This window comes from Pipistrellus kuhlii, unplaced genomic scaffold, assembly GCF_014108245.1.
Source record: "Pipistrellus kuhlii isolate mPipKuh1 unplaced genomic scaffold, mPipKuh1.p scaffold_m20_p_1, whole genome shotgun sequence".
In the NCBI taxonomy this organism is placed as follows: Eukaryota; Metazoa; Chordata; class Mammalia; order Chiroptera; family Vespertilionidae; genus Pipistrellus; species Pipistrellus kuhlii.
In genome coordinates, this window is record NW_023425404.1 from 75,168,770 (window position 1) to 75,189,650 (window position 20,881).

General features: G+C 40.5%; 1 protein-coding gene across 1 annotated transcript in view; it reads right to left on the minus strand.

Annotated features, from left to right (window-relative positions):
• Positions 1–11,245, minus strand: part of SLC25A21 (solute carrier family 25 member 21) — a 497,159-nt gene extending 485,914 nt beyond the window's left edge. Inside the window, exon 1 of the mRNA XM_036452249.2 lies at positions 10,706–11,245. Coding sequence (XP_036308142.1) covers positions 10,706–10,775 — 70 coding nt within the window. The 5' untranslated portion in view covers positions 10,776–11,245. The remainder of the gene's footprint in view (positions 1–10,705) is intronic.
• Between the last annotated feature and the right edge of the window lie 9,636 nt (positions 11,246–20,881).

The following is a 20,881-nucleotide window of genomic DNA, read 5'->3' on the forward strand; positions in this document are numbered from 1 at the left end:
CGGTGACCCTCAGGTCCAAGGGCTGACCCTCTAACCATTGAGCAAAACCAGCCAGGGCCGCCACTTCTTATTAATTTCTTGATGAACATTTAAGTTGCTTCCATATCTTAGCTATCTATAATAATAAAAGCATAATATGCTAATTAGACTGGACGTCCTTCCAGACAACCTTCCAGACAAAGCTGGGGCTGTGAGGGAAGCCCCAGTCCCAGGTGCCTGCCAGCAGCTGCAGGGAAGTCTGGGTCCCAGGCGCCAGAGGGAAGCTGGTGCCAGCATCGGGGGAAGGAAGGCCTACTCTTGCATGAATTTTGCGCATCGGCCTCTGGTTGTAAATAAGGTTGCAATGAACATATGGGTTCATATGTATTTTTGATTTGGTATTTCGGGTTTCTTTGGATAAACATCTAGAAGGAGAAATGCCGCATCCTCCTTTGTCTTTGTTATAGAATTTGTCTGGTGTAAGTATCGCCACCCAGCATTTTCTTTTGTTTGTTTCAACTCATGAAATATCTTTTTATATTGTTTTCCTTTCAGTCTGAGTGTGCCCTTGGACTTGAAATGAATCTCTTATAGACAACATAAGTAAGACAGCAAGTTGAGAAGGGCAGGGTCTAAGGCAGGCGTCCTCAAACTTTTTAAAGTGGGGGCCAGATCACGGTCCCTCAGAGAGCTGGAGGGCCGGACTATATGAACTACTAATTCCTACTGTAACACCTCGGCTGCGCTCACTGCCCAAAAAACCTGGCGGGCCGGATCAGACTCCTCTGCGGGCCGTAGTTTGAAGATGCCTGGTCTAAGGGAATCATCAGGGTGGGGCTAACAGTGTTGGGTTGATGGAGACTCAGATATGGCCAGGCCTGTGCCGGCAGAGGAGGGCTCAGCAAAGAAACAATGACCTTAGCTAGCACGTCTGTCTGGAAGAAAGCTGCTTCTCCAGCCCTTACCCCAAAGCTAGACACTTCAGTTCCTCCTCATATGTCTCTGGTGACTTTGAGCTGCTGCTCCTGTGTTGGAGCTCAGAACCAGTGAGTCTAAATAAGTCCATGTGTGGGCCCTTTAAGAGGAATGCCTAGGAGGTCAGCAGCCCTCAGTCTCACTCAGCCACCATCTCAGCCTCCTCGGTTTTCACAGCCACAAGTTATGGGGACTTCTCTTCCTGACACTGGAGCCCTGGGCTGGGGGCTCGGTGGGAAATGAGGTCGCTGGCTCCTCGGGGGGCACCTGCACAGCCAAGATAATCCTCCCAATTTTTATCTGCACATGTGGGTGTGGGACCAGCCCATTAGTCCTCAGCCCTTCTACCAGTCTCAATGTGGCTTTCTCTTTATATCCTTCGTTGTAGGATTCTGTTCAGCTAAATTTCAGGCAGTTTGTTCCGTAGTTTACTTGTAAGTTTGATGTGGTCATGGGAGGAGGTAAGCATAGTGTTTACCTACTTCACCATCTTGAACATCAATTTTTGGGGAAAGGGAGAGAAGAGAGACAATAAAAAAGTGATGAGATAGAGCTGAAACCGGTTTGGCTCAGTGGTAGAGCGTCGGTCTGCGGACTGAAAGGTCCTGGGTTCGATTCTGGTCAAGGGCATGTACTTGGTTGCCGGCACATCCCCAGTGGGGGTGTGCAAGAGGCAGCTGGTCGATGTTTCTCTCTCATCGACGTTTCTAGCTCTCTATCTCTCTCCCTTCCTCTCTGTAAAAAAAATCAATAAAATAAAATAAGTGATGAGATAGAAAAAAGGGATAAACGTCAACAGCAGAGACAACTTTAAAAAGAAAAATTGGTCAGAGATGTGAAACTCCACAAACATTAAGTAAAATTAGGAATGAAAACCAGTAGTTAACAGTTTCAGCAGAAAGGTAAAGTCAGATATGCCAACTGCACTGGGTTGAAAACTGAGTGAAGAAACTTTTCACCAAGTTTTACATTGAAAGGAAAAGAAACACAGGACCATTGCTTGAGATATGTGATGTGACTATGAGAAACACAATATGAATAGAAAAATACAGTTGAGTTGTGTCTCCCAAAAAGATGTTCAAGTCCTAACGTCTGGTACCTACGAATGTGACCTGATCTGGAATAGGGTCTCTGCAGAAGTGATCAGGTTAAGGTGAGCTAATGGTGGGTTACTCCGATGTGTGGTGTCCACATAAGAGGAAGGTAATTTGGATACAGAGACAGAGACAAATAGCAAGAGAAAGCCACGTGACAACAGCCAAAGAACAAGGGGGTGGTTGGCAACTGCTGACAGGCAGAGAGAGGCACGGGACATATTCTCCTCGGCGCCTCCAGGAGGAGCCAGCCCTGCCCACACTCTGGTTTCAGACCTGTAGTCTCCAGAACTGTGAGACAATAAAGCTCTCACGTTATAAGCCACCCAGTTGGTGGAACATTGTTCGGACAGCCCTGGTAAAAGAGTACAAGGACTACTGATATCAAGCAAAAGATACAGACCTAACTGAATGCTTACAACGAGCATAAGACATGATCACAATAAAGTATGGAAATAACTGACACAAACACAAAGGAATTTAAAAGGAAAAGACAATTGGCGAGAAAAAAAAAATCAGTCAAAATCTAGAATAATTATAAAGAAATCCTTTTTCTTTCGGTGCGATGTTAGGATACAACCTACTTTAATCATAACGACATTTGAAAATAATATGTACATCTCTTTTCATTTCAGGGACCTGGAATGAAAAAATGATGCATAAATTTAAAAAAAAATTATCATGGGCCTCTCTCAGAATATGGCAGAGATTTTAGACATGAAGGTAATTTTTTTTCACTTTGTTTATTGAATGATTACAATGAAAGAAAATGTTGAAAGAAAGCATGTTGCAAGTATCGTTGTCTGATGAACCCTAAGAATGATATTCTGTAGCTTGTGCTTCTGATAGTTAGTCATTTTTACAGTCAACAAATGTTTCTGAGTACCTACTGTTACTGTGGTGTACCTAAAAACACCAGGTTCCTGTTGCTCTGAGATATGGTAGTCAAGAATAGGGTGGGAGAGTGCAGCAGGGGGCAGGTGAGAAAGGGCTGCTTTAATAAGGTTTTCCTAAAATGTGTAGAAGTTGTTTCATGTCAACTGAATTATGTACCCATTTACTATACTTACATATTTAAGATGTGATTCAATTAAGGACAATAAAATAAGAAATCATTTGAAATGTGGTTATGCAATTCATATTTTATTGGTTCTTAAGTTCCCATTTTTGAGATCTTTCTTTAAAAAAGATAAGACTACATTTTACTTAAAACACATCCCTCAAAGGTATTTTATAATTAATTTGAGCAGTAGAGTTGCTTCCTCCTACGTGGTTGAAATAAGGGGGATTTTTCCTCCCTAATTACCCAGATAATGGGTTCCAGCCTCCCTTTGATGTGTCATAAAGGCTCACCTGTTGGACTACAACCTGCTATTTATTATCAAACAATTGCAGTTTCCCAAATCCCAAATTTCCAAAGGTGCCATTTATCCAAATCACATGTGTGTCCCCTTTGCACCCATTCTAAAAAAGAAATTTCCTTGATCAAAATTTTAACCTTGATTACCCCCCGGTGCATCAGCCCTTTTATTACCTAGTCCAAATTAAAATCTACTAGTATTCATACTGCCTGTTGAGGCATTTCTTTTAACTGCATTTTAACTATCATGGGTTGGGTAAGAAAAGAGAAATCTTGTGGAAATGAAGATATATAAAACCAGCAGTTGAAAAGGTAAGTTTTAAATTGTCCTGTGCCTTTTACAATAACCTTTTTAGGTGGAAAGCCTGGGACTCTCTCCCGTCAGTACAACGCGCATTTCACGTTTACTCTCAATAGCTGTTCTCCCAGAAGCCTACCCAGGAGGCCCACGGTTCCCTCCCCTCAAACAGGTCTTTCACTTCACTTTCTCATTTGACCCCTTGAACATGATTAATGAGATAAACTGTACAAAGTACTTGGAACTGTGTCTAAGGCAAAATTGGAAAACTTGCTTCCACAATACTATGACTAAACAATTTGACTAAAACTTCTCCAGGGAGATGCACAATACAGAGAGAGTGATTGAAGACGCACTGGAGTGTGTACCTACACGATACAGGGAACCGGGGGAGGGCTGGAGAGGAGGAGACAGTAGCCTGTACAGTGTGAAAAATAAATCAGTGTCCTGTCAGCACAGTGATAATGTAAATGATATATGGAGGGGGAACGTTCTAGAAAACATTCATAATGGAACTTACAGACATGGAGAAATCCTATATAATAAAAGCCTAATATGCTAAATGTCCAGTCATCCGGTGACTGGTCAACTTTTCAACCAATCAAAGCATAATATGCTAATGATATGCTAAGGTCTCTCAACGGTTTGCTATGACATGCACTGACCACCAGGGGGCAGAGAGTAGACTGGTCAGCCAGTCGCTATAATATGCACTGACCACCAGGGGGCAGACGTTCTGACCACTAGGTTAGCTTGCTGCTGGAGTCCAGCCAATCATTGGGACTCAGCAAGATGGGCCAGACATGTCCTGGAGACCTTTTGTGTCCCCTCACTGGCTGGCCAACTTCCCACGTCCCTCCCACCCTAATCTTGCACTGGTGGGGTCCCTCGGTCTGGCCTGCACCCTCTCATAATCCGGGATCCCTCAGCAGATATCAGAGAGCTGGTTTCAGCCCGATCCCACAGGCCACTCCTCTTGGGAGGGTGCCAGATGCAGGACTAACCCAGAGGGGCCCCACTCATGCACAAATTTGTGCACAGGCCTCTAGTATGAGTGTAAGATTCTGGGGAGCAAGAGGATAAGAGTCCTCGAAATGTCACCATGGAAAGGGACTCAGTGTGGACAGGGCCTGGCATGCCTGCAGGAAGGAGCCTGACAACTCCTGGGAAGAGCGGGGTCTTTCAGAAGTCCAAGGGCGTTTCAGCAAAGACCCGAGGAGACTCTGAAGTTGGGTGCAAAAGCCTTATGACATCTGAATGAGTCTAAAAGGATCCTACATGACATGAGATAAGAACCCCATGAGCTTTGGAAACACATGGAAGAGCCCAAACTGGTCATTTGGGACCATGGATGGGACTGAGGGGAGCCATGTTCCTGACTTCAAGGAAGAGACATGCATAAAGAAAACCTTCTGGAGCCCTGCTGATGAGCAGACAGTGTAATGGTGTGGGTCTGAGGGGGGAGGGGCTTTGAGACTCAGGGACCTTGGAAGCTCTAGTAAATTTGGGTAAATTCAGTCAGTGTTGCTGTCAGGTTTGCTGCCAATCCATTTGGGGTCTTTGTGAGAAATAGAAAAAGGTGTGCGTCCCTGCCCCACAGATGGATACATCTCTGCTCTGGTTTACACAGATGATGGATCAGAGCATGGGCTAGATTTCAGTTCCCACTTGCTCCAGTGGCCAGAGTCCTTTTGCGGGCAACCATCTATCTGCTCAACTGCACATAGAGGCCCTGGATGGGTTGAGGATTTTCTTTTGGCTAAAAGCTAGTTTGTGCCCACACACATGAAACTATTTGGAAAGAGCAAGATACTATTTAGCAGGAAGACTATAAGGATTGCATTTGTAGATAAAAGTTCTCCTAAGGGTTGTAAACTACTAAGAGATACAGAGATAATAAGGGCTAGCATACTTGACTTGATCTCTCTAACTTCTAAAAATGTCTGTCAATAGGAATAATATTCTCCTAGTCCCTCTCCTATCCTGATTTTCTATAGAAACAGTTGCATGCTTGTGCAGCCATACATAGGCAAGTTAGTTAGACCCTCAGTACCTTGGTTTTGTCATCCTGGAGCTGAGGTAAGGATTAAAAAATGTTAATACATGTAAAGCTTAGAACGGGGTCTGGCACTTACTATTAACAGAATAAATGTTAGCCATTTTTTATTATTTGCACCATTCACAAGTTAATGAGAATGTTAAAGCTGGATGGGGCTGAGGAGGCCATCTGGGAAACATTTATGCAGAAAATAGTTTTCTAGCTAAGCCTTGGAAAGTGGATAGGATTTCAATAGGTAGGGAAAACAAGGGGAAGACATTTCCAGGCATTGGGAATAAAGGTGAGATATTCAAGTATGTTTGGCAGATATATTTAGCAGAAACCAAATGGAATGTGTAGGAAAGCGGTAGAAAATAAACCTGAAAGCTAAATTGAGGGCACATAATAAGGCATCTAGAATTCATTCTACTCTCTCTGGTTAGCAATAAAAATCAAGAAATCTAGCTTGAAACCCTCTGTAATTTGACTCCACCCCTGTGGGCTTCTTTTCTCCTGATGCTTACCTCAGGACCACACTGGGTACCAGGGTCTAACCCAGCGGCCTCTTCTCATTTTCACCCTTAACCCCTCTACATTGTTAGGCTTTTGTGATCTTCCTGAAACTCTCATCATTGGCTTATGATTCAGCTGCTACTACTTGAAGCTGAGAATGCAGACTAGAAGTCTATAAAACTCCAACACATATTGACTTATCTTGAACACACCTTTTATAAAACAAAGTTGTCAATGGTAACAATATCTGGGTATAAGCTAGATACAAACTACACATTCAAGGCCAGTCTTTAGATGTGTATTGTCCAAGCAACTGTCAGTATATCAATCTCTTTGATCTTTTAATTACAAATATTACAAACCATCTATACTAATAAAAAGTTAACATGCTAATTAGACTAGGAGACCTTCCGGACGTCCATCAGGACAAAGCCATGGTGGTGGGGCCGAGGCAGAGGTGATTAGGGGCGATCAGGCCAGGAGGAGAGGGTAGTTGGGGGTGATCAGTCTGGCAGCAGCGGGCAGTTGGGGGCGATCAGGCCAATCGGCGGGGAGGGGGAGAGGGGGTTGGTTAGAGCAGTGTTTCCCAACCTTCTCTCATGATGAGAATCACCTGGTGGAGTTGTTAAAACACAGATTCCTGAATCCCAACTAAGAAGTGCTAAACTAGAATTTTTGGGAACATATAGGTAAAATTGTATACTTAACTAGTGCTCTAAGACAGATTTTATATACAGAGCACTAAGTTAGGTATGCAATTTTACCTATATGTTCTCAAAAATTCTAGTTTAGCACTTCTTAGTTGGGATTCAGGAATCTGTGTTTTAACAACTCCACCAGGTGATTCTCATCATGAGAGAAGGTTGGGAAACACTGGGTTAGAGGCGAGAAGGCTGACAGGGTGGGAAGTTGGGGGCAATCATGCTGGCAGTTGGGGGCAAGAAGGCTGGTGGGGGGTTAGTTGGGGGAGAGCAGCTGGCAGGCGGAGTAATTAGGGGCAATCAAGCAAGCAGGCAGGTGAGTGGTTAGGAGCCAGTGATCCCTGATTGAGATCTGGCCTCAACTGGCAATTGGACATCCTCTGAGGAGTCCCAGATTGGAGAAGGTGCTGAGTGAGACCCCCGCCCATGTATGAATTTCGTGCACTGGGCCACTAGTATTTTAATGAAACATAAGCTTATATCATTATAAGATACCTATTACACATCTCATGATGTGTGTAACTTCTCTGGAAAATAATGTCCCTCAGATCCCATCCAACCCCCACCCCAACCACCCACATGGGCACTGGCTAAATTTGATTGGTGTAGAGGCAGGTCCCAGACCAATACTGGGTTACTTTGAGTCTTTCCTCAAGATTTTACACTAGAACTGAAAAATGGAAAACCAGTCTCTTGCTCTCTCTACAGAAATCAAGAGCATGTAAGCTCAGGAGCTATTGGGGAACACTTCTGCACAGATCGAGGAGCAGACAACAGCAGAAAAAAGACTGATGAAAACACCGGGAGCCCAGGGAAAAAGCTCCACCACACAGCACGTGGACAACCTTGCACCTTCCACACAGACCACGTGGGCAAGGCTTACACGGTGGCAGTCCGACCCGAGTCTTGGCAGAATGCCCTGGGATTTCTTCTGGTGTGAGGGAGGATTAGCAGCCTGCTGAGGAGCTGCTGAGGCTGTTTCTCCCACTATCTTGTGAAAGGCTGCCACAAGGCCATTTCTCATAGATCTCCCTAATTTCAGCTGAGCACAAGAATTTCCACCTTGTTCCCACTTAGAATAAAGCTACAGACTTCAGTGTAAGTCTATAAAACTGCACGGCCGTGGTTCTGAGCGACCCACCGCTCATACAGCCTATCATCTGGCCAGTTCACTTTGGTGTTATCTGTGGTATAAGGGACACAGGGAACTGACACCATAATGACTTGCTTTTATTATCTGTGTGAGTAATTAACTGTCTGAATCCATTTGGGCACGTTTACTCGTCACTGGGCAAATCTATGGAAGTATTGCAAGTCATCCTAACAGCTGTAGTAATATTACATCTGACCCTATTATTAGCCACCACCTTGCTGCCATTTGGTAGAGATGGCAAGAATTCATTCACTTTCTGAGTTCCCCTCAGTGGCCCAGTTCCTAATTCCAATCTGTTCCACGAATGCATCCCAGACCTGAATGCCATGAGGTACGATAGTATTTCTTTAATAAACATCTCCAGTTACTTATTCTTTCCCCTTAAGAAATCCAATCTCAGTGGAACCTTAAGCTTTGCCCAACTGGTGTGGCTCAGTGGTTGACCCATGAACCAAGAGGTTACCAGTTCAATTCCCTTGAACCAGTTCCGGGTTATGAGTTCAATATCCAGTGGGGGCATGCAGAAGGCAGCCAATTGATGTTTCTCATAGATGTTGTTATCTCTCTTATCCCTCTCCCTTCCTCTCTCTCTCTCTAAAATCAATAAAGATCATTTTTTTTAAAAATAGAAATCCAGGATGCATTTTTAGCCTTTACCATCAAAAGATAACATTATACACACACACACACACACACACACACACAAAGGTGTTGCATTTGATGATAGTTTCAGTAATCAGAACTCCAGTGCTAGAGATTCTCATGCATTTCCTGTATTTATTAAAATTCTAACTCTCTAGTATATTAATTTATTTTTGGCCCTTAACCTAGTATATGTAATATGATTAGCCTACACTTATTAAAGTCCAATAAATATTAAATTTCATGAAAAAAATTTAATGAAAATGTTTCTGGCTAAGTAGAAGAAACTCTCACTCTTTTTTTTTCTGTGATGAAAGTATAAATTACTCCCACCATTTATCAATAATTCCTTAGCACTTAATGTATAATCAACTATGCTATGTTTTATTTATCTTATAAATATATTAATTTTCATTAATATTAGTTACAATTGTAAGAACATGGTGGAATCACATGTTATACTTGTGCCAAATATTTATCATCCAACAAAACAAATGAAGTAGGATTAGAGTTTGATCTACATGTAACATTCCTTGAGTTTAGCTGTGTCTAATACATAGTATGATCATCTAAGCCAATATACAGATGATTGTGAATAATTAGTCATAATTTAGTATGTTAACCAATTAACTTCACTTTCCTATTTGGCCAGCTGAGTTGGTTTTTGTTTTGTTTGTTTGTTTTTGGTCAAGACCATGGACTCTGAATCAAGTGAGTCCAGGGGTAGTTGCTAGAGTCTTGAATATTGTGGAATTTGACCAAAATGGTGAATAAGTTGGTACAAACTCACCATCACTATAGAAAAATAACAAAAAAGTAAACAGTTGAGTCACTGACATTATAAGAATGGATAGGCATAACATAGTTACAAATAATAAACTCATGTCCTGATTGCCATATTAATGAAATAGCATCTTTATGAAATGTACAGACTATAAGTGATACAACTGGCTGCTTGTGGTACCTCTGAGGTGCAAGTAGTTCATGATATAATGAAAACTGGTCATAATTTGTAGTGGTTCCTTATAAAAAGTCCAAATTCATTTGAAAATAAATTTTACTAGTGGAAGTTCATTGCTTTAATGTGATTTATTGGAGCCACTATAATATAATTTATTAAGAGAATATCTACCTTTATATAAATGTTTTATGGTGATGAATTATAGTAATTATTTTTTACATTTATAATAAAAATGCACCACAATATGTCAGATTAATTTTCAATCAAGTCATAACTTATATTTTAAAATATCTTTAAAATATGTTCCAAAAAAATAATTTTATGGGTAACTTTCTCTAGCCACTCTTAGCAATGATTTCCATGATTAGCATCACAATTTTTTTTTTCTAAATGGTTTTTTGCACACGGCATAACTCTCCATAAATTAACGTGAGTCCAATCTATCAAAGGTGTTTATATGCGTTAACATATGCGTTTAATTTTAATATGCCTATGCAAGGCGCGAATAGCCCCAAGCAAGCACAGTGTGCAGTAAGAAGACCTGCGGCGGTACACGCTTTAATGAGGAAGGTCGGAGTTATGCAAGACCTGAGTTAACTCTGCAGAAAGAGGCTACAACTGAGAACGAAAATAAGACTGACAGAAGTTGTATCATTTCAAAAAAAAAAGAAAGAAAACTACCAGCGAGGCAAAAGGGCCGCTCCAAGCTGCAGGCCTTGGGCTGCCTCCCCGCCTTCGCAGCCTAGGAACCAAGGAGGCGGGAACCCCCGGCGGCGGCGCGGGCGCCCGGCCGGCGTGACCCCGGGGCACCCGCTTCCGGCCTCCTCTGCTCTCGCTCCGCCGGCTCGGGCCGCGGCGGCGGCGGCGCGCCAGGGAGAGGAAGGAGGCAGAGCTCGGAGACCTGAGTGAAGGCAGAACGTGGAGACCCGTCTGAGGAACGCTTGGAGATACCAAGATAAAAAGGCGACCAGCCTCCGTGGGGCGGCCTTACCTGCGGAGCCGCCGGCCAGGATCTGCCGCGAAGCCTCCTTCAGGAAGCCGGCCTCGGCCTTGGCCGACATCCCCGCGGGCCGCGGGGGAGGGCGAGCGGGCGGCCTGAGCGCTGCGCGGCCTGCGGGGCCTCCGGACCGAGGGAGCCCGGGCCCGGCGGTGCTGGGCGGACAGGCTCCGCGGAGGCGGCTCCGGGCGCGGGATCGCCGCGGGTCCCGACCTGCCCGCTGCGCGCTCCCAGGGGCTGCTTCCCCGCTGGCTCCTGGGCTCCGTCCACGAGGACCCTGGAGGAGGAAGGACTCCCGGACGGGGCTGGGGTGGCCGCCCGCAGCAGGTCGGGCCGCTGTCCTGTGTGGCGCCCACAGACTCCCTATCGGGAGCCGCCTGCAGCTCGTGGGGCCGGACGCGCTGCCTCTGATAAGGCCGGCGAGGTGGCCCGGCCCCGAAGCGCCTTCCAGCCCAGAGCTGGGCGACCCTTGCTCCTCCCGGCCAGCCAGGGCACAGGGCACTTCTAACAGGACAGGTGGATGAACTCCTTGCACTCAGTTATCCTGAAATTGTTGGCAACTAACTCAAAGCAAATCCAATTTGCAATTATCTTACAATTGAATTAATGCAGTCCTATACAAAAAAAGAAAAAAAAGTGCTTTAGGCTTAAGGGGATTTATCTTATACCTCATCAATAAGAGCTTTCTTTACTGAAAGGTCAAAAAGGAAAAGGTCTTATGACAAATATGTCTCTTGGGTACCCCCAGAGGCCAGAGGCCAGTGGTTCTCAAAGTATGATCCTAGGCCTCCGCAAATCCAATCTATGATGTAATGAGGGAGTTTGTTAGAAAGACAAGTTCATGGCTCCACCCGGACCTACTGCACCAGAATCTCTGGATATAGGACTCAGAAACCTGTGTTTTAGTAACCTGTGTTTTCCAGGGATTGTTATGAACGCTAAAGTTTGAACCACTGGCCTAAATAAAGAACATTAAGGAACTACCAGTTATTCTCCATAAAAAGTTTAATTATTCATACTAACCCTTTAGAATACTTGACAACAAAAGAAATAGTACAATAATTTACTAAGACCACAACTTGCAAATGCTGTGCAGGAGAAAGACAGATTCTAAAATTTTAATGGACTTAAAGGGTATTATGCTCAATGAAATAAGTTACTCAGAGAAAGACAAATACCATATGATTTTACTCAAAGGTGAAATTTAAAGAACAAAATAAAATTGAAACAGACACAGAGAGAGAACTGGTGATTGCCAGAGTGGACTAGGTGAAAGAGGTGAAGGCACTAGAAGCACAAATTGGTAGTTACAAAATAACAGAATTAGGTAAAGCGCAGGAAACATAGTCAATAAATTGTGATAACTATATGGTGCCAGTTGGGTACTAGGAACATAAAAGGAAACATTATGTAAAGTATATAATTGTCTAACCACTAAGCTGTATACCTGAAACCAATACAAAATAAAAAAATTTTAGAAAAATATCAGGCAGGAGGTAATACAAGTAAAAGGAAAACAAGACACTTTGGTACCCCTGTTATATTTCTTAAACACAGTATATAATACTAAATGTATTTCATTTGAACCATATAAAATTGCCATTTCTGAAGGCCAAAACTGTTAAATATCAGTAATATAGTGTGGTTCAATTTAATATAAATGATTTCTAATTAAATGCACAAAATACAAAAACTTGTTCATACATTGTTTTTCTTTCTTGGGCTGAACTGTTAAAAGCTGTTAATCATGATATCTAACTGGCAAATTTAAAGTGATAAATTGGAAAGATTTGTTGCTTATGTGGTTACATATGCAAAAATAAAGTTTCTTATATTTGCTTATATTTTTTATTAAAATTATAAGCTTGAAATGTTTACCAAGAAATTGTTTTCAGAAATGTGTCCTTTCTATTGAATAGATGAAGTAAAGCGTTTGAGCATATGTCAGTCTTTTACTAATTAAACAGGTCTTGAGTGTAATATAGAATCACTTATTCAATAAATATTGAGATCCTCTTATATATAAGTCCTAAAACCAAAAATTCAGAACTCATAAAAAACATTGTCCTTATGTTCCAATGAGAAAATGAATTTCCCAAGATCACAATGAATAAATAGGACATCTAGAATTCAATTCCAGGATTCTCTCTTCTAATAGCAATTGGATTGTATATTTAACAATATTAACAACAGGCCAAACTACATTCTGTCACACAAAAACCTAAAATAATTAAATTCCCCCAAATTAATTTTATTTATTCATATATAAGTGGGAAATTTTTTAAGTTAAAAAATTTGTCACAACTATTTTCAGCACTTTGTGCTGGTAATTTAGCAGTGTAATAGTTAAAATCCCTCATAGAGCCTGGCCAGCAGTGGTTGAGTATTGACCTATGAACCAGTTGGCCACAGTTCCATTCCTGGTCAGGGCACATTCCCAGTTTTGGATTTCAGGTTCAGTTCCCACTGGGGGACATGCAGAAGGCAGCCAGTCAATGATTCTCATCACTGATGTTTTTCTCCCTTCCTCTCTGAAATCAATAAAAAATACATTTTCTTTTAATGGAGCATATAAACTAATGGAGGAGATCCAACCACATTGCAATGTAAGTAAAATTTTACCTTCCCTAGATAGTTTCATGAAATACAATGATACTCCCAAGTCAAGATTTAAACTCAGCCTTTTGACAGTATTATTTCCATGAGTACCTTAATATCTGAATTTTATCCTGAGGAGGTAGATGCATGCTGTGATCTCACTAAGCCCTCAATCTCTCAAGACCCCTATGAATTCATTCAGGAGATCTTTTTTTTTTTTTTTTTTTTAATATATTTTATTGATTTTTTACAGAGAGGAAGGAAGAGAGATAGAGAGTTAGAAACATAGATGAGAGAGAGTCATCGATCAGCTGCCTCTTGCACACCCCCCACCCGGGATATGCCCACAACCAAGGAACATGCCCCTGACCGGAATCGAACCCGGGACCCTTCAGTCCCCAAGCCGACGCTCTAACAGATCTTCTCAGACATCCTTCCAAATACCCTGTAAGAAAATAGCTACATCTTTTTCACCTCTGACTAGAACAAACTTTTTAAGTTAAAAAAAGCAAGGCTGGGTATCATATAATTTAGATCCACATCTCTAGAATAGTTGAGGAGATAGAGTCTAAGTATAAGAATATTCTGGAGCTTGGAAATCAGCCAGTGCCAATCCAGAGTCAACAAATAACCAATATGCTTAGAGCTCTGATTATAGGATATATTTTATTTTTAGCCAAATTTGTCCATGTCTAATATTGGAATGCTGGGAGGTTTTGCACTGGAAAAAAAAATGATAAAATGTACTTGACCTACTATCTCAGTTTCCCTAGACTCAATCCAATCTATCACATTACTCTTTTTTATTATTTAGTAACTAATATAATATTAATAAAAATGCTAAAGTATAAGGTTTTTATTAAATTTATTGGGGTGAATCCTATATAATAAAAGGCTAATATGCAAATCAACTGAATAGCATAGGGAAGCTGAATGAATACAAAAACATGACCCAATTATATGCTGTCTACAAGAAACCACCTCAAAACAAAAGGCACACAGAGGATGAGGGTGAAGGGATGGGGAAAAAATTTCGCTGCAAATGGGAAAGAAAAAGTGGAGTAGCAATACTCATATCTGACAAAATAGACTTTAAAATGAAGTCCATCACAACAGAAAACAAAGGTTACTACATAATACTAAAGGGATTGATCCAACAAGAGGATATATATAACCCTGGTAAATATATATGCACTCAATATAGGAACATCTAAATATGGGTTTTTTTTAAAACCTTCTAGAGAACTTTAATGGAGAGATCAACAATAAAACAGTCATAGCAGGGGACTTTAACATCTCTCTGACCTCACTGGAAACTTAACAAAGAAACAGAGACTCTGAAGGACACACAAGATCAAATGGGTTTAATTGACATTTATAAACATATCAACCCAACAAAGTAGAATATACATTCTTCTCAAGTGCACATGCATCATTCACAAAGATAGACCACATGTTAGGACACAAAACAAGTTCAAGAAGATTGAAATCACATCAAGCATCTTCTCAGATCACAGTGGAATGAAATTAGAAATCAACTATAGTAAAAACACCCAAAACATGAAAACACATGGAAGCTACATACCATGTTATTAAACAATGGGTGGGTTACCAACAAGATCAAGAAATAAATTTTAAAAAAACTTCCTGAAAACAAAAATGAACCCAAAATCTCTAGGACAAAGCAAAAGCAGACCTGCAAGGGAAATTCATAGCACTACAGGCATACCGCAAAAAATAAGAAAAATAAACAATAAACTATTTAACCCCACAACTTAAAGAGTTAGAAAGAGAACAATAAGAAAAGCCCAGAGTAAGTAGATGGAAGAAAATAATAAAGATTAGAGCAGAAAAAAATAACATACAGCTTTCAAAAATAATACAAAAAAATCAGTGAAACCAAGAGCTGGTTCTTTGAAAGGATAAACAAAATTGATAAACCATTAGCCAGACTCATCAAGAAACAAAGAGAGTGGACACAATCAAATAAAATCAGAAACAAAAGTAAAGAAGTAACCACCGAACCACAGAAATATCAAGGCTCCTAAGAAGATGTTATGAAGCTATATGCAACAAGCTGGGCAATGTGGGTGAAACAGACAAATTCCTAGAAAACTGTAATCTACCACAACTGATTCAGAAAGAATCAGAAAACTTGAGTAGGCCAATAATAACTGATGAAATGGAAGCAGTAATAAGAATTTTAAAAAATCCCAGCGAACAAAAGTCCAGGTCCAGATGGCTTCACAGAGAGGTTTTATAAAACATTCAAACAAGAACTAGCACCTATTCTCCTCAAAGTATTTCAGAAAATCCAAGAGGAAGGAAAACTTCCAGACTCTTTTTTATGATGCCAAGATTATTCTAATTCCAAAACCAGACAAAGACACTACAAAGAAAGAGAAATACAGGCCAATATCCCTGGTGAACATAGATGCTACAATCCTCAATAAAATATTAGCAAATTGCATCCAGAAATATAATAAAAATACCATACACCATGATCAAGTGAAATTTATTCCAGGAATGCAATGCTGGTACAATATTCACAAATCAATAAACTTGATACATAACATAAACAAATTAAAAGACAAAAATTACATGATATATCAATAGATACGGAGAAACCATTTGACAAAAATAAAAAATCCATTTTTGATAAAAACTCTCAGCAAAGTGAGAATAGAGGGAGCATATCTCAAGATGATAAAGGCCATATTTGACAAGCCCATAGCGAACATCATACTCAATGGGCAAAAACTAAAATCATTTCCCCTAAGAACAGGAAAGACATAGGCATTCTCATTTTCACCACTTCTATTCCACCTAGTACCTATAGCCACAGCAATCAGACAAGAAGAAATAAAACAAATTCAAGTTTAAAAAGAAGAAGTAAAACTGTCCTTGTTCACAGATGACATGATACTATACATAGAAAACCCCAGATTCCATCAAAAAACTACTAGACCTAATAAATGAATTAGGGCCTAATTATTAGGCAATGAATTAGCAGGATACAAAATTAACACTCAGATAACTATGGCTTTTTTTATACACCAATAATGAACTCACAGAAAAAGTAACTAAAAAAACAATCCCATTTACCATTTCACACACACACACACACACACACAAAATAATAATATACCTAGGAATAAACTAAGGAGGTAAAAGACCTATACTTGGAAAACTATATGACATTGAAAAAAGAGATAGAGGAAGACATAAACAAATGGAAGAGCATATTGTGTTCATGGATTGGTAGAATCAACACCATTAAAATATCCATACTACCCAAAGCAATCTATAGATTCAATGAAATCCTCATTCACAGGCCTAGAAAGAAATCTTTAAAAAAAAATTTTTTTAATATATTTTATTGATTTTTTACAGAGAGGAAGGGAGAGAGATAGAGAGCTAGAAACATCGATGAGAGAGAAACATCGACCAGCTGCCTCTTGCACACCCCCTACCAGGGATGTGCCCGCAACCAATGTGCATGCCCTTGCCCGGAATCGAACCTGGGACCTTTCAGTCCACAGACCAACGCTCTACCACTGAGCCAAACCGGCTCTGGTGAAATCTTTAAAAATTTATCTGGAATAAAAAAAAGATCCCAAATAGCTTCAGCAATCCTGAGAAAGAAGAACATAGTTGGAGGGATCACAATATTAAATATCAAGCTACTAGAGGCCCAGTGCATGAAATTCTTGGACGTGGGCGTTTGTTCCTCAGCCCAGTCTGGATACTCTTCAATCTGGGATCCTTTTCACAATCCAGGACTGCTGGCTCCCAACTGCTTGCCTGCCTGCCTTCCTGATTGCTCCTAACCGCTTTTGCCTACCAGCCTGATCACCCCCTAACCCTCCCTGCTAGCCTGATTGACGCCTAATTGCTCACCTGCCAGCCTGATTGCTGCTCCAAACTACCCTCTCTTTCAGGCCTGGTCATCCCTAACTGCCCTCACCTAAAGGCTTGATTTCTCCTCCAACTTCCCTCCCCTGCAGCCTGGTCCCTCCCAACTGTCCTCCCCTGCTGGCAGGGTCCCCCAACTGCCTTCACCCTGCAGGCCTGGGTCTCCTTCAACTGCCCCCCTTGCAGGCCTGGCTCTGCCCCAAACTGTCTTCCCCGGCAGGCCTGGTCCCCCCAAATTGACCTTCCCTACTGGCCTGATCTCCCCCAACTGGCCTCCTCTGCCAACCTTGTCCCCCCCAAATCCTCTCCCCTGCTCACCTGATCTCCCACAACTGCCCTCCTCTGCAGGCCATCTTGTGGCAGCCATCTTGTATCCACTTGGGGGCAGCCATCTTTGACCACATGGGGACACCCATCTTGTGTGTTGGAGTGATGGTCAATTTGCATATTACTCTTTTATTAGATAGTACAAAGCCACTGTTGTCAAAACTACCTGGTACTGGCACAAGAACAGACATATAGACCAATGGAACAGAACAGAGAATCCAGAAATCGACTCAAGCCATTATGCGCAATTAATATTTGACAAAGGTGGCAAGAGCATACAATGGAGTCAAGACAGTCTCTTCATTAAATGGACTTAGGAATATTGGACAGATACATGCAAACAAATGAAACTAGACCAACAACTTACACCACACACGAAAATAAACTCAAAATGGATAAACATAGACAGGAAACCATAAAAATCTTAGAAGAATCCATAGGTACCAAAATAGCAGACATATATCATAGCAATGTCTTTCACATCGAAATCATCACTTTTAAAGTGTTTAAACCAGCATTCACAAGTATCTTGAAATGGAGCATGTTCACCATAAGCTTCCCAAAGCTTATGATAACTTTCAGCAGCACTTTTTAAAAAATAAAGTAAGGAATTAAAACTTCCTGCAAATGCTCTTTTTTTGTCATGAAATTCTACATTTTTAAATGTAAAAATATCTATGATGTTAACACCTTCTGAAAATTTGAAGCTTGCTGTCAATACAACAAAATAGCATAGATATCAAATCGCATATATATCAACATATGTGTGACTCCATCTAATGAAAAAAATTCGCATTATTAACTGGTACACCTGGTAACCACATAAATATAGTATTTGCCTTACAAGGAGTCCATCTATGGAATAGATTTACAACTGTAGACATACTTTTGCACTATTCTGTGGAAAAGATTATAACGAACCATTCAAAAGATCTATTATTTATTTTATTTTATTTTATTTTATTTTATTTTATTTTATTTTATTTTATGCAAAAACATTTTTAAAATGCTTTAAATACTTTTCAAATGAAAGACTCCTATTTGCCTTAAAATCTGTGGCTCTGAACACCACTGCTGTAAGGTCTCAGTGGCTTATCACTTAAAAATACCAAGGCATCATGTTATTGTTTAAGACAGATGTGGTCCATTAGATTATCCCATCACCTAACAGTGCATTTCTAAATTGCAAGGGACTTTTCTGGGCAGTGTGAACAAAATAATTAAATACTTGGGAAACTTGTGTTACAGGATTCTAGGACAGAAAGAATAGGGAAAAGTGAGACAAGAACATTAGGACAAGGACAAACAGTGTAAGAAATTTGTATCTGGGCTGAAAAGAACAAATCACTATCTTCCCCAGCCAAGGACACTCCAGAGCAAATAGTTAAAGACCTCCCTAATGAGAGAATGCAGAAAGGGAGGGGGCGGGGGCAAAAAGGGCATTTTTACTTCCTAAACAGAGAGGCCAGCAGTCTCTGGCTCAGCAAGATAAAGTCGCCAGGATTCTGGGGAGACTATAAGAAGAAAACCTTGAGACTCAATCTGTACCAAGATACTCAGCAAAACAATCTTTTGAAACCTATACTTCTAGACAGGAGGAGGCTATATTACTACCCGAATTTGCTCTAGACATTTGCTTTTCCTGATTAGCTGGAAAAGCCCATCTGTGCTCCAAGCCGGATGAAATAGACCTGCTTGCTTTGCTTTGTCCTTTCAATAAAGGTGCATGCCTTAACTGCTCTAATAAATTGGCTATTCCCAAGGTAGTCAAGGTCTCTTATATAAATTCATTTATATGAGAAGATAAGGATCGAGGTTGGGAACAGCCCTCTCCCACTAGCTCTCTGGTGTTGGAGAGAGGAGCCTATAACACTTTTTTCAATATTTCATTATGATATGATAGAAACAACATTGGAGGTCATTTATATAGGATGAGCAAAGGTAGGTTTACAGTTATATGGAAAATGTAATAATACAAGAATAAATTCTTTTGAGTACTCACAACTGTAAATCTACTTTTGCCAACTCAGGTATGACAGAATCCTGTTATTGGGACACAGCCGGGAATCTAGGAGTTAAGGCCTCTGAGCACTCCACATGCAGAAATCCATGCACTGTCCTCCCAGGAGCTTCCCAGGCCTTTGCTCAGGACTAATTTTAAACACAATTCTTAAAAGGTTGGAAGAGTGGATATCTAATATCATGGTTCATAGATTAGAAGTACAAATTAAAAGAGATTAAGAGAGGAGAAAATCAGAGAGATTCTAGAAAAGCAAAGAGCAACCTGCAACCTCCAGGCCACATTTAGCCTACCAAGCAAATTGTAGTAATCACAACTTTCATTTAATGCTTACCTTATGTCATGCACTGGGCTATGCCCTTTGTAATCTATTACCTTAGTCACAATATCCCTGTGACATAGACATTCTTGTCTTCATCTTACAGATAAAGTAAATCTGGCACAGGGGTTAAGTAACTTGCCTAAAGTCACATTGAGTATGTGATGTATTATTTGAACCCAAGTATGTATAATTTAAGAGGCCCCTTTCTGTATAACTACCGTGTTTCCCAGAAAATAAGACATCCTCCAAAAATAAGACCTACTTACAGGTTTCCTTCTGAGTGAAATATAAGGCATCCCCCGAAAATAAGGCCCCCCTAGGTTAAACATGAGAGATTTGGTCCACTGGTTCTGAAAGAAATGGAGTCACAAGAAATTCACCAGGAAATACAGGAATTGGATTGTTATGATGATGTTCCAGAAGATGATGACATGATTGGAATTGAATAAATGAGTAAATTCTTGATACTGTAGGATTCATAATTTGTCTGGTTTGTGTTGACAACTACCGTACTGCCGTACAGTATGCAGGTAATAAATTTCCTTTATTTTCATTTAACAATAAATGTGTACCGTATTCTTCTTCATGGAAAAATAATACATCCCCTGAAAATAAGACCTAGCACATCTTTGGGAGCAAAAATAAATATAAGACACTGTCTTATTTTCGGGGAAACAGGGTAGCTGCTATTATTATTATGATCTAATTTTAATTTCAGCTTTTTAACCATATAGAAAAGAATCAAGATGCAAAATTTTTCAGAGCAAAAAGCTTGTGTCATTCTTGATTTTGATAAAACAATGAAGTGATAAGCAGATCAGGAACTTTATATATATAAAAATACTAACTTAAGTGCCATAAGTGTAAATCGTGTGAATTTTCTCTTTATTAAGTCAGGTTTTCTCAATAAAACCAACATTGATATTTTGGAATAGGTAATCCTGTGTAGTGAGGGGCTGTCCTGTGCAATGCAGGATATTTAGCGGTA